Source organism: Mirounga angustirostris, unplaced genomic scaffold, assembly GCF_029215605.1.
Source record: "Mirounga angustirostris isolate CCGP_5_RB_7025 unplaced genomic scaffold, mMirAng1.0.hap1 SCAF_11, whole genome shotgun sequence".
In the NCBI taxonomy this organism is placed as follows: Eukaryota; Metazoa; Chordata; class Mammalia; order Carnivora; family Phocidae; genus Mirounga; species Mirounga angustirostris.
The window spans coordinates 70,780,503-70,794,073 of NW_026991719.1; the positions used below are offsets into that span (position 1 = coordinate 70,780,503).

The window sequence follows — 13,571 nt, forward strand, 5'->3', positions numbered from 1 at the left end:
TACCTCAATAACATAAAAGCCATCTATGAAGAGCCCACAGCGAATATCATTCTCAATGGGGAAAAACCACGAGCATTTCCCTTAAGGGCAGGAACATGACAGGGATGCCCACTCTCACCACTATTGTTCAACATAGTACTAGAAATCCTAGCTTCAGCAATCAGACAACAAAAAGAAATAAAAGGCATTCAAATTGGCAAAGAAGTCAAACTCTCTTTGCAGATGACATGATACTTTATGTGGAAAACCCAAAAGACTCCACCCCAAAATTGCTAGAACTCATACACAGATCCAGCAACATGGCAGGATACAAAATCAATGCACAGTTGCATTTCCATACACTAACAATGTGTCTGAAGAAAGAGAAATAAAGGAATCAGTCCCATTTACAATTGCACCAAAAACCACAAGATACCTAGGAAGAAATTTAACCAAAGAGGTAGAAGATCTATACTCTACAGTATAGAAACTACAGAACACTTATGAAAGAAATGGAGGAAGACACAAAGATGGAAAAGTATTCCATGCTCATGGATTGGAAGAATAAACATAGTGAAAATGTCTATGCTGCCCAGAGCAATCTACACATTCAATGCAATCCCTATCAAAATACCATCAACATTTTTCACAGAGCTAGAAGAAACAATCCTAAAATCTGTATGGAACCAGGAAAGACCCTGAATCACCAGGGGAATGTTGAAAAAGAAAACCAAAGCTGGGGGCATAATGATGCCTGACTTCAAGCTCTATTACAAAGCTGTAATCACCAAGACAGCATGGTACTGGCACAAAAACAGACACATCGATCAATGGAACAGAATAGAGAGCCCATAAATGGACCCTCAACTCAATGGTCAACTAATCTTTGACAAAGCAGGAAATAACATTCAATGGACAAAAGACAGTTCAATAAGTGGTACTGGGAAAATTGGACAGCCACATGCAGAAGGATGAAACTGGACCATTCTCTCACACCATACACAAAGAAAAACTCAAAATGGATGAAAGACCTAACTGTGAGACAGGAATCCATCAAAATCTGAGAGGAGAACACAGGCAGTAACCTCTTTGAACTTGGCCACAGCAACTTTTTCCAAGATACGACTCCTGAGACAAGGAAAACAAAACAAAACAAAAATGAACATTTGGGACTTCATCAAGATAAAACACTTCTGCACAGCAAAAGAAACAGTCAACAAAACTAAAAGGCAACTTATGGAATGGGAGAAGATATTTGCAAATGACATTACAGATAAAGGCCTGGTATCTAAGATCTATAAAGAACTTCCCAAACTCAACACCCAAAAAACAAATAATCCAGTCAAAAAGTGGGCAGAAGACATGAACAGACACTTCTCCAAAGAAGACATAAATATGGCTAACAGACATATGAAAAAATGCTCCACATCACTTCCCATCAGGGAAGTGCAACTCAAAACCACAATGAGATATCACCTTACACCAGTTAGAATGGCCAACATTAAGAAGACAGGAACCAACAAATGTTGGAGAGGATGTGGAGAAAGGGGAACCCTCTTACACTGTTGGTGGGAATGCAAGCTGGTACAGCCACTCTGGAACACAGTATGGAGGTTCCTCAAGATGTTAAAAATAGAGCTACCCTATGACCCAGTAGTGCAATTGCTGGGTATTTAACTCAAAGATAGATGTAGTGAAAAGAAGGGCCACATGCACCCCAATGTTCATAGCAGCAATATCCGCAATAGCCAAACTGTGGAAAGAGCTGAGATGCCCTTCAACAGATGAATGGATAAAGAAGATGTGGTCCATATATACAATGGAATATTACTCAGCCATCAGAAAGGATGAATACCTACCATTTGCATTAACATGGCTGGAACTGGAGGGGATTATGCTAAATGAAATTAGTTAAGTATTTAAAAAATATACTCATTGTGTCTGTATGTTCATGTGTGTGTACAGTTTCACATCTCAAGAGGAGTGATATTAGAAGTGATGAATGAATATCTCAAAAAATGTAGACAATTCAAAAAATATAAGGAAAAAAGATTATTCATAAAATCACACTATTCAAAAAAACTATTACCATTTTGTGTGCACTCATCTGGACTTTGGGCATAAATACACATATGCATATAAACTTTCTTTTTTAAATTTTTTATTCTTATGTTAATCACCATACATCATTAGTTTTTGATGTAGTGTTCCATGATTCATTGTTTGTGTATAACACCCAGTGCTCCATGCAGAAAGTGCCCTCTTTAATACCCATCACCAGGCTAACCCATCCTCCCACCCCCTCCCCTCTAGAACCCTCAGTTTGTTTTTCTGAGTTCATCATCTCTCATGGTTCATCTCCCCCTCTGATTTCCCCCCATTCATTCTTCCCCTCCTGCTATCTTCTTCTTTTTTTTTTTTAACATATATTGTATTATTTGTTTCAGAGGTACAAATCTGTGATTCAACAGTCTTGTACAATTCACAGCATTCACCATAGCACATACCCTCCCCAATGTCTATCAACCAGCCATCCCATCCCTCCCAGCCCCCACCACTCGAGGAACCCTCAGTTTGTTTCCTGAGATTAAGAATTCCTCATATCAGTGAGGTCATATTATACATGGCTTTCTCTGATTGACTTATTTTGCTCAGCATAACACCCTCCACTTCCATCCACGTGATTGCAAATGGCAAGATCTCATTCCATTTGATGGCTGCATTAATATTCCATTGTATATATATACCACTTCTTCTTTATCCATTCATCTGTCGATGGACATCTTGGCTCTTTTCATGGTTTGGCTATTGTGGACATTGCTGCTATAAACATCAGGGTGCACATACCCCTTCGGATCCCTACATTTGTAACTTTGGGTTAAATACTCAGTAGTGCAATTGCTGGGTCATATGGTAGCTCTATTTTCAACTTTGTTTGTATTTCTTTGGTGTTGGTTATGATTGCTCCTCTTTCATTCATGATTTTATTATTTGGATCATTTCTCTTTTCTTTTTGATAAGTCTGGCCAGGGGTTCCTCAATCCTGTTAATTCTTTCAAAGAACCAGCTCCTAGTTTCATTGATCTGTTCTACTGTTCTTTTGATTTCTATTTCATTGATTTCTGCTCTGATCTTTATTATTTCTCTTCTCCTGCTGGATTTAGGCTTTATTTGCTGTTCTTTCTCCAGCTCCTTTAGCTGTAGGGTTAGGTTGTGTATTTGAGACCTTTCTTGTTTCTTGAGAAAGGCTTGTATTGCTATATACTTTCCTCTTAGGACTGCCTTTGCTGCATCCCAAAGATTTTGAACAGTTGTGTTTTCATTTTCATTTGTTTCCATGAATTTTTTAAATTCTTCTTTAATTTGCTGGTTGACCCATTCATTCTTTAGTAGGATGCTCTTTAGCCTCCATGTATTTGAGTTCTTTCCGACTTTCCTCTTGTGATTGAGTTCTAGTTTCAAAGCAGTGTGGTCTGAAAATAGGCAGGGATCATTCCCAATCTTTTGGTACCGGTTGAGACCTGATTTATGACCTAAGATGTGATTGATTCTGGAGAATGTTCCATGGGCACTAGAGAAGAATGTGTATTCCTTTGCTTTGGGATGGAATGTTCTGAATATATCTGTGAAGTCCATTTGGTCCAGTGTTTCTCTTAAAGTCTTTATTTCCTTGTTGATCTTTTGCTTAGATGATCTGTCCATTTCAGTGAGGGGGGTGTTAAAATCCCCCACTATTATTGTATTGCTGTCAATGTGTTTTTTTGCTTTTGTTATTAATTGGCTTATATAATTGGCTGCTCCCATGTTAGGGGCATAGATATTTACAATTGTTAGATCTTCTTGTTGGATAGACCCTTTAAGTTTGATATAGTGTCCTTCCTCATCTCTTATTACAGTCTTTGGTTTAAAATCTAATTTGTCTGATATAAGGATTGCCACCCCAGCTTTTTTTTGGTATCCATTAGCATGGTAAATTGTTTTCCACCCCCTCACTTTCAATCTTGAGGTGTCTTTGGGTCTAAAATGAGTCTCTTGCACACAGTATATCGATGGGTCTTGTTTTTTTGTCCAATCTGATACCCTGTGTCTTTGATTCGTGCATTTAGCCCATTTACATTCAGGGTAACTTTTGAAAGATATGAATTTGGTGCCATTGTATTGCCTGTAAGGTGACTGTTACTGTATATTGTCTGTGTTCCTTTCTGGTCTATGTTGCTTTTAGGCTCTCTCTTTGCTTAGAGGACCCCTTTCAATACTTCTTGTAGGGCTGGTTCCGTCTTTGCAAATTCCTTTAGTTTTTGTTTGTCTAGGAAGCTTTTTATCTCTCCTTCTCTTTTCAATTGCAGCCCACCTGAGTATAGTATTCTTGGCTGCATATTTTTCTCATTTAGTGCTCTGAATATATCATGCTAGTCCTTTCTGGCCTGCCAGGTCTCTGTGGATAGGCCTGTTGCCAATCTAATGTTTCTACCATTGTAGGTTACAGATCTCTTCTCCTGAGCTGCTTTCAGGATTTTCTCTTTGTCTCTGAGACTCGTAAGTTTTACTCTTAGATGTCGGGGTGTTGACCTATTTTTATTGATTTTGAGGGGGCTTCTCTGTGCCTCCCGGATTTTGATGCCTGTTTCCTTCCCCAAATTAGGGAAGTTCTCTGCTATAATTTGCTCCAATATACCTTCTGCCCCTCTCTCTCTTTTTTCTTCTTCTGGGATCCCAGTTATTCTAATATGGTTTCATCTTATGGTATCACTTATCTTTCAAATTCTGCCCTCGCGATCCAGAAGTTGCTTATCTCTCTTTTTCTCAGCTTCTTTATTTTCCATCATTTGTTCTTCTATATCGCTAATTCTCTCTTCTGCCTCATTTATTCTAGCAGTTAGAGCCTCCATTTTTCATTGTACCTCATTACTAGCTTTTTTGATTTTGACTTGGTTAGATTTAGTTCTTTTATTTCTCCAGAAAGCGTTTCTCTAATATCTTCCATGATTTTTTCAAGCCCAGCTAGTATCTTTATAATAGTCATTCTGAACTCTAGTTCTGGCATCTTACTAATGTCTGTATTGATTAGGTCCCTGGCAGTCAGTACCGACTCTTGTTCTTTTTTTTGAGGTGATTTTTTCCGTCTTGTCATTTTGTCCAGAGGAGAATAGATGAATGAGAGAACAAAATGCTAACAGGGTAACAACAACCCCAGAAAAATATACACTAAACAAATCAGAAGAGACCTGAAACCAGGGAAAAAGGAAGGGAAAGAAAGGAAAAAGAAAAAAAAAAGACAAAGAAAAAGATACAAAAAAAATAAGTGCTCTCCTTAATAGCCATCACCCTTTTAACCCATCCACCTGCACACCTACCCTCCAACAACCCTCAGTTTGTCCTCCATAGTTAAGAGTATGTTTTATAGTTTTCCTCTCTCTTTTTTTTTACTCCTACAGTCACATGTTTGGTTTCTTAAATTCCACATATGAGTGAAATCATATGGTATTTGCCTTTCTCTGACTGACTTATTTCACTTATCATAATACTTTCTAGCTCCATCCATGTTGTTGCACATGGCAAGATTTCATTCTTTTGGATGACTGAGTAATATTCCATTGTATATAATAGAATATATGTATATATATACAGACACACACCATTCTTCTTTTTCCATTCAGCAGTTGATGGACATTTGGGCTCTTTCCATAGTTTGGCTATTGTTGATAATGCTGCTCTAAGCATCGGGTGCATGATTCCCTTTGAATCAGTATTTTAGTATCCTTCGGGTAAATACCTTGTAGTGCAACTTCTGGGTCATAGGGTAGTTTTACTTTAACTTTTTGAAGAATCTCGATACTGTTTTCCACAGTGGCTGCACCAGAGTTTGCATTCCCACCAACAGTGTAAGAGGGTTTCCCTTTATCCACATCCTTAGCATCATCTGTTGTTTCCTGTGTTATTAATTTTAGCCATTCTGACAGCTGTGATATCTCACTGTAATTTTCCTTTGTATTTCCCTGATGATAAGTGACGTGAACATCTGTTCATGTGTCTGTTACCTATCTGTATGTCTTCTTTGGAAAAATATCTATTCATGCCTTCTGGCCCCTTTCTTAACTAGATTATTTGTTTTTTTGGGTGTTGACTTGATAAGTTCTTTATAGATTTTGGATACTAACATTTCATCAAATATGTCATTTACAAACATCTACCATTCTGAAGGTTGCCTTTTACTTTTGTTGATATTTCCTTCACTATGCAGAAGCTTTTTATCTTGATGAAGTCCCATCATTTCATTTTTGTGTATTTCCCTTGCCTCTTGAGACATGTCTAGTAAGAACTGGCTACAGCTGACGTGCTGCCTGTTTTCTCAGTATTTTGTTCGTTTCCTATCTCACATTTAGGTCTTTCATCCATTTTGAATTTATTTTTGTGTGTGGTCTGAGAAAGTGGTCCAGTTTCATTCTTCTGCTTTTTCAACACCATTTGTTGAAGAGACCGTCTAATTTCCAGTGGATATTCTTTCATGCTTTGTCAAGGATTAGTTAACCATTCAGTTGTGGGTCCACTTCTGGGTTTTCTATTCTGTTCCATTGATCTGTGTGTTGGTTTTTGTGCCAGTACCATACTGTCTTGATCACCACAGCTTTGTAATATAACTTGAAGTCGAGAATTGTGATGCTTCTAGCTTTGCTTTTCTTTTTCAAAATTACTTTGGCTATTTGGGTTCTTTTGTGGTGCCATACAAATTTTGGGATTATTTGTTCTAGCTCTGTGCAAAATGCTGATGGTATTTTGATATGAATTGCATTAAATGTGTATATTGCTTTGGATAGTATAGACATTTTAACAGTATTTGTTCTTCCTATCCATGAGTATGGAATGCTTTTCATTTCTTTGTGTCATCCTCAATTTCTTTCATAAGTATTCTATAGCTTTCAGAGTACAGATCTCTCTTTGGTTAGGTTTATTCCTAGATATCTTACAGTTTTTGGTGTAACTGTAAATGGGATCGATTCCTTGATTTCACTTTCTGCTGCTTCATTATTGGTGTATAGAAATGCAACAGATTTCAGTACATTGATTTTATATCCTGTGACTTTACTGAATTCGTGTATCAGTTCTAGCAATTTTTTGGTGGAGTCTTTTGGGATTTCTACATAGGGTATCATGTTGTCTGTGAAAAGTGAAGGTTTGACTTTTTCCTTGCTGATTTGTTGCCTTTTATTTCTTACTGTTCTGATTGCTGAGGCTAAGACTTCCAGTATTATGTTAAATATAAATGGTGACAGTGGACATCCCTGTCTTGTTCCTGACTGTAAAGGAAAAGCTCTCAGTTTTTCCCCATTGAGGATGATATTAGCTGTGAACCTTTTGTATATGGCCTTTATGATACTGAGTTATGTTCCCTCTATCTTTACTTTTTTGAGGGTTTTTATCAAAAATGAATGCTGTACTTTGTCAAATGCTTCTTCTGCATCTATTGAGAGGATCCTATGGTTCTTATCCTTTCTTTTATTAATGTGGTGTATCATGTTGAATGATTTGCAAATATTGAGCCTCCCTTGGAGCCCAGAAATAAATCCCACTTGATCATCATGAATGATTCTTTTAATGTGCTGTTGGATTAAATTTGCTACCTTCTTGTTGAGAAGTTTTGCATTCATTTTTCATCAGGGATATTGGCATGTAATTCTCCTTCTTAGTGGACTTTGGTTTTAGAATCAAGGTAATGCTGGCCTCAGGAAATGAGTTTGGAACTTTTCCTTCCATTTCTTTCTTCCTTCCATTTCTTTTCTTTTCTTTTCTTTTCTTTTCTTTTCTTTTCTTTTCTTTTCTTTCTTTCTTTCTTTCTTTCTTTCTTTCTTTCTTCTTTCTTTCTTTTCTTTCTTTCTTCTTTCTTTCTTTCTTTTTTCTTTCTTTCTTTCTTTCTTCTTTCTTTCTTTCTCTTTCTTTCTTCTTTCTTTCTTTCTTTCTTTCTTTCTTTCTTTCTTTCTTTCTTTCTTTCTTTCTTTCTCTTTCTTTCTTTCTTCCTTTCTTTCTCTTTCTTCTTTCTTTCTTTTTCTTTCTTTCTTTCTTTCTTTCTTTCTTTCTTTCTTTCTTTCTTTCTTTCTTTCTTTCTTTCTTTCTTTCTTTCTTTTTTCCTTCCTTCCTTCCTTCCTTCCTTCCTTCCTTCCTTCCTTCCTTCCTTCCTTCCTTCCTTCCTTCCTTCCTTCTTTTTCTCTCTCTCTCTCTTTCTTTCTTTCTGGAACTGTTTGAGAAGAATAAGTATTAACTCTTCTTTGAATGCTTGGTAGATTTCTCCTGGGAAGCCATCTGGTCCTGGAATTTTGTTTGTTGGGAGATTTTTTATTATTGATTCAATTTCTTGCTGGTTATGGGTCTGTTCAAGTTTTCTATTTCTTCTTATTTCAGTTTGGTTGTTCACATGTTTCTAAGAATTTATCCATTTATTCCAGATTTCTCAATTTGTTGGTATATAATTTTTCATAATATTCTCTTTTAACGGTTTGTATTTCTGTGGTGTTGGTTGAGATTTCTCCTCTTTTGTCTGTGATTTTATTTATTTGGGTTCTTTCTCTTTTCCTTTTGGTATGTTTGGCTAGGGTTTTATCAATTTTATTAATTCTTTCAAAAACCTGTTCCTACTTTCATTGATCTGTTCTTCTGGGTTTTTGTTATTGTTGTTGTTTCTATATCATTTATTTGTGCTCTAATCTTTGTTTCCCTTCTGCAGGCTTCAGGCTTCATTTGCTGTTCTTCTTTTTGCTCTTTTAGGTGTAAGGTTAGGTTGTGTATTTATTTTCTTTTTGAGGTGTTGTTATATGCTTTCTTCTTATGCTGTTTTTGCTGCATTCTAAAGGTTTTGGGCTATCATGTTTTCATTTTCATTTGTTTCCATGTATTTTTTTAAATTTCTTCTTTCATTTCCTGGTTAACCCACTCATTCTTTAGTAAGATGTTCTTTAACCTCCATTTTTTTGTGGTCTTTCCAAAATTTTTTTTCTTGTGGTTTTCCTCAAGTTTCATAGCATTGTGGTCAGAAAATATGCATGGTATAATCTCAATCTTTTTTTTTTTTTAATTTGTTGAGTCCTGATTTGTGACCCAGTATGTGATCTATTGTGGAGAATATCCCATTTGCATTCGAAAATATTCTGTATTCTGCTGCTTTAGGATGAAATATTCTGAATATATCTGTGAAGTCCATCTGTTCCAGTGTGCCATTCAAAGCCATTGTTTCCTTGTTGATTTTCTGCTTAGATGATCTGTTCATTGCTGTAAGTGGGATGTTAAAGTCTCCTACTATTAATGTATTAATATCAATGAGTTATTTTGTGTTTGTTATTGTTCTATATATTTGGGTGTTCCCAAGTTGGTGGCATGAATATTTACAATTGTTAGATCTTCTTGTTGGATAGACCCCTTAGTTATGATATAGTGCCCTTCTTCATCTCTCATTATAGTCTTTGGTTTAAAATCTAGTTTTTCTGATATAATTATGACTACTCTGGCTTTCTTTCAACATCCATTAGCATGATAAATGGTACTCCATCCCCTCACTTTCAATCTGCAGGTGTCCTTAGGTCTAAAATGAGTCTCTTATAGGCAGCATATAGATGGGTCTTATTCTTGTTGTTTTTAAAGATGTATGTATTCATTCTAGAGAGAAGTGAGTAGGGGGAGAGGGAGGAGAGAGGGAGAGAAAGAATCTCAAGCAGAATCTGCGCTGAGCACAGAGCCCCATGCAGGGCTTGATGTCATGACCCTGAGATCATGGCCTGAGCTGAAACCAAGAGTTGGGCACCTAACTGACTGAGCCATCCTGGCACCCCTTTTTGTTGTTGTTATTGTTGTTTTTATCCATTCTGATACCCTATGTCTTTTGATTGGCACATTTTGTCTATTTACATTCAGAGTGATTATTGATAGATATGAATTTAATTCCATTGTATTGCCTATTAAGTCATTGTTTCTGGAGATTTTTTTCTGTTCCTTTCTCGTCTTTGTCCCTTTTGGTCTTTTTTTCACACTCAAAGACTCCCTTTAATATTCTTGCAGGGCTGGTTTAGTGGTCACAAACTCCTTTTGTTTTTGTTTGGGAAACACTTTATCTTCTATTCTGAATGACAGCCTTGTTGGATCAAGTATTCTTGGCTGCATATTTTTCCCCTTCAGCACGTTGCCACTTTCTTCTGGTCTGCCAAGTTTCTGTGGACCGATCTGCAGCTAACCTGATTTGTCTTCCCTTCTGGTTAGGGTTTTCTTTTCCTTTCTGCTTTCAGGATTCTTTCCTTATCTCTGTATTTTGCAAATTTAACTGTGATATGTCTTGGTGTTGGCCTGCTTTTGTGGTTTTGATGGGAGTGCTCACTGTCTCCTAGATTTGGATGTCTGCTTTGTTCCCCAGATCAGGGAAGTTTTCAGCTAAAATTTCCTCAAGTAGACCTTTTGCCCCTTTTTTGCTCTCTTCTCTGCAACTGCTATGATATGAATGTTATTACACTTTATGGATATGCTAAGCTCCCTAAATCTACATTTGTGATCCAATTTTTTCTTTTCCTCTTCTTTTCAGCTTCATTATTTTCCATAATTTTGTCCTCAGTATCACTGAAGTATCACCTCTGCCTCTTCTATTCTTGTGATCATTACATCCTGTCAGTTCTGCATCTTGGTTGTAGCAGTTTTTATTTCTGCCTGGCTAGTTTTTTGGTCCTTTATCTCTGTGGTAAGGGACTCCCTGGTGTCTTCTATGCTTTTCTCAAACCCAGCTAGTATCCTTATGATTGTGCTTTATCTTCTCGATCAGGTATATTATTTATATGTTTCAATTAGATATCTGGCCATGACCTTTTCTTGTTCTTTTTTTGGGATGTATTCCTCCATCTTGGCATTTTACCTAGGTCTCTGTCTTCTCTGTGTTAGGAAAGCCTTTATGTTCCATGCTCTGGAGAGTAATGGCTTTATTAAGAAGAGGTCATATACTGTCCAGGATCTGGTGCTTCAGGAAGTGTTTCTGGTATATGCTGTGTGTACTCTGGTGCTGTGCTTTGGCTGTTCTTTCCCTCAGTTGTGTCCTCTGCAGTTTCTCCTTGTCTTTAGGTCAGTACTCTGCAGAGTTTCTCCTTGCCTGCAGGAGGGAATGTTTGGACTTTGGCAACAGTGTGGTGAGCTTTAACGAGGTGTGCTCTGTCTGCTTAAAAGAGATCTGATCCTATTTCCATGAGAGCTGAAGTTTTGCAGAACTCTATGGTCAGGATACGTGGCACGTGAGGGGGTATTGTGCTGGTCTTCTGGAGGAGGGGCCCACTGCTCTGGTTCTCAGGCATGCTTGCCCTAGAAAAGCAGCACCTGCAGAGTGCAGGGGGGCAGGGCTTTTTGTAAGCAGTTGAGGCTATTACCAGTGGCACTGTGCCGCTTACTGAAGTTAGTTTATGCTGAGGGGTTGGAGAGATAAATGGCACCAGCCCCCTCCATTTCACTGAGAAGGGAGTTCCTGTCCATCCCTGTCTGGGAAGTCCTCCCAAAAGAGCAACAATCTCACCTCATGTGTCCTAAGCATCCCTCAGATCCCTGCCTTCACCCTGTGTCCAGGCTGTCTGCCCACCCAGCAGCCCCACTTGTGTTCTATCCCATGCAGTCTGGCTGAGTTTTAAAACTCCAACTTTAGGGACCTGGTGTGGCAGGGACCTGCACTTATCCTCTGGGGTAGGGTCTCAGCATGCTGGGACTGATGCATTTTTGTCTCAGAAGGACAGCTGCACCAAAGCACAAGGGAGTGGACTTCGGAGTAAAGTGCAGTGAAGAGCCAGTATCCAGGTTAGCTGCCCTTAGCAGGTTTCTCTGCACCTATGTTGGGGGATGGGGGAGGGTAATGGTGCCCACAGGCTCTTTTGTCCCTGGAGAGGCAATGCCACCTCTCCCAGATGCTCTCCAAAGAGAGGGAACCGTGTCTCCAGTGTGTCCCAAGGGATCTTCATATCAGGCCATCCACTACTAGCCTATCTGTCCTCCTTCTCCATGGGAGCACTGCAGCCCCCACCAGGCTCCAAACCAGCCATGGCAATGGACCTCTAAAACTCCAGTCTTTGGGCCTTGCTGGTTGTAAAAACTCATGAAAATCAGCCCCTCCCATTTCCCCAATGTCTTTGTGGAAGTGTTTTCCTTCTGCAATCCCCTGTGTGCTCCTCTCTCTCCCTCTTGCCTCTCTCATCTCCATGACGAGGGCTCTCTCCCCTCTGCAGCACCTACAATCCTTTCTCCTCCAAATCACATCTCTGCACCTCCTACCTTCCACAATGTGGCCTCTTCTCTCCCTCTAGCTGTGAACTTTGTTCTGTCAGTCCTCAGATTTCTTGGGTATTCAGGATGATTTGATATTTATGTAGCCGTGTTTGAGGGATGAGGCAAGTCTAGGGTCCTCCTACTACTCCATCATATTCCCAGACATGTTTATTTAGTTAAAACTTGGTGTTTGCAAGTATCAAATCAATACACGTTTCTTGAACATCAAAGGAAATCTTATTATGAGGAGTCAGGAGTGTTTCAAAAAACTGAAGAGCAGCAATGATACTGGGTCTCCAAGAGGACTGATCTTGGAATTAGAAACTTCACAGAAACCAACGCTAGGTTCACCTGGCAATTCAGTGTCTCATCAGTGCTTCTTTGCAAACTGACTTTGCTCCCCTGGCCACCTGGTAGAAGATATAGCTGCTCATAGCTAAAGATAATTTTGCGTTATGGGCCAGCCACTCAGAACGTCAAACTCTTGATGAGTCCCAATTCCAAAGTGCTTCAGGGCCCTGTTTCCACCCTAGATTGAAACTAGTATGGCCAGAGGAGCAGGGTTATGCAGGACATGCATGGTCATGAGCCAAGGGTTGTTTAGGTACTGGAGATACATGGATGAATAGCAGGGTCCCTACCTTCAAGTTGTTCACTATCTAGGAGACAGGAATAAAATCAGGCAACTTGGAATTCAGTGAGATAAAGGCTTTATGAGCAGTACTGCAGGGAGCACAGAGGGAAAAGTAACTTTGCTAAGTGAGGTTACCAAGGGTTGGCAGTTGAAATAATATTAAATATGGGTTTTAAAGGCAGAATAGAAAGTTTATTAGAAGGGGTATAGTAGTAGCAGAGAGAAGTCAGGGCATTCCAGAAAGGATATATGTGAAGGGCCAAAGAGTTTGAAGATCCTGAGGAATTCACTGTGACTGAAGAGTAAAGTGTGAGGAGAGGTATAATGATAGGAGATGAAGGCAAACAGAAATATGTTTTTTGGGGGAGTGTGGTCTCATATGCAATGCTAAAGAAGTCAGATTGTAATTAGTATGGAAAAGTTTTTAGGGAGAGAGTGACATGATCAGGGCTATTATTTGTATTTAAGTGAAACTCTGCCACTAGAAGGGCAGCTAGATATAGCTCATTATGATGAGAAAGTATAATCTTGTTACTAGATCACAACCATGTTTCAGTGCACAAAGAATTTAGAGGAGCAATCCAAATCTTTCTGTGTGACCTTGGACAAATCATTTTAGCTCTCTGTCCTTCAGTTTCATCATCAAGATCCTCATCTGTAAAAGACAGAATGATTAATACCTACATGTTGTTTT

At 38.6% G+C, this 13,571-nt stretch overlaps 1 protein-coding gene across 1 annotated transcript in view; it reads right to left on the reverse strand.

The window, feature by feature from the left end:
* Positions 1-7,201: 7,201 nt before the first annotated feature.
* The window catches only part of CHM (CHM Rab escort protein), a 218,423-nt gene continuing 212,053 nt past the window's right edge, over positions 7,202-13,571 (reverse strand). The window contains exon 15 of the mRNA XM_064574309.1: positions 7,202-13,532. Within this exon, the coding sequence (XP_064430379.1) occupies positions 13,488-13,532 (45 nt within the window). The 3' untranslated portion in view covers positions 7,202-13,487. The remainder of the gene's footprint in view (positions 13,533-13,571) is intronic.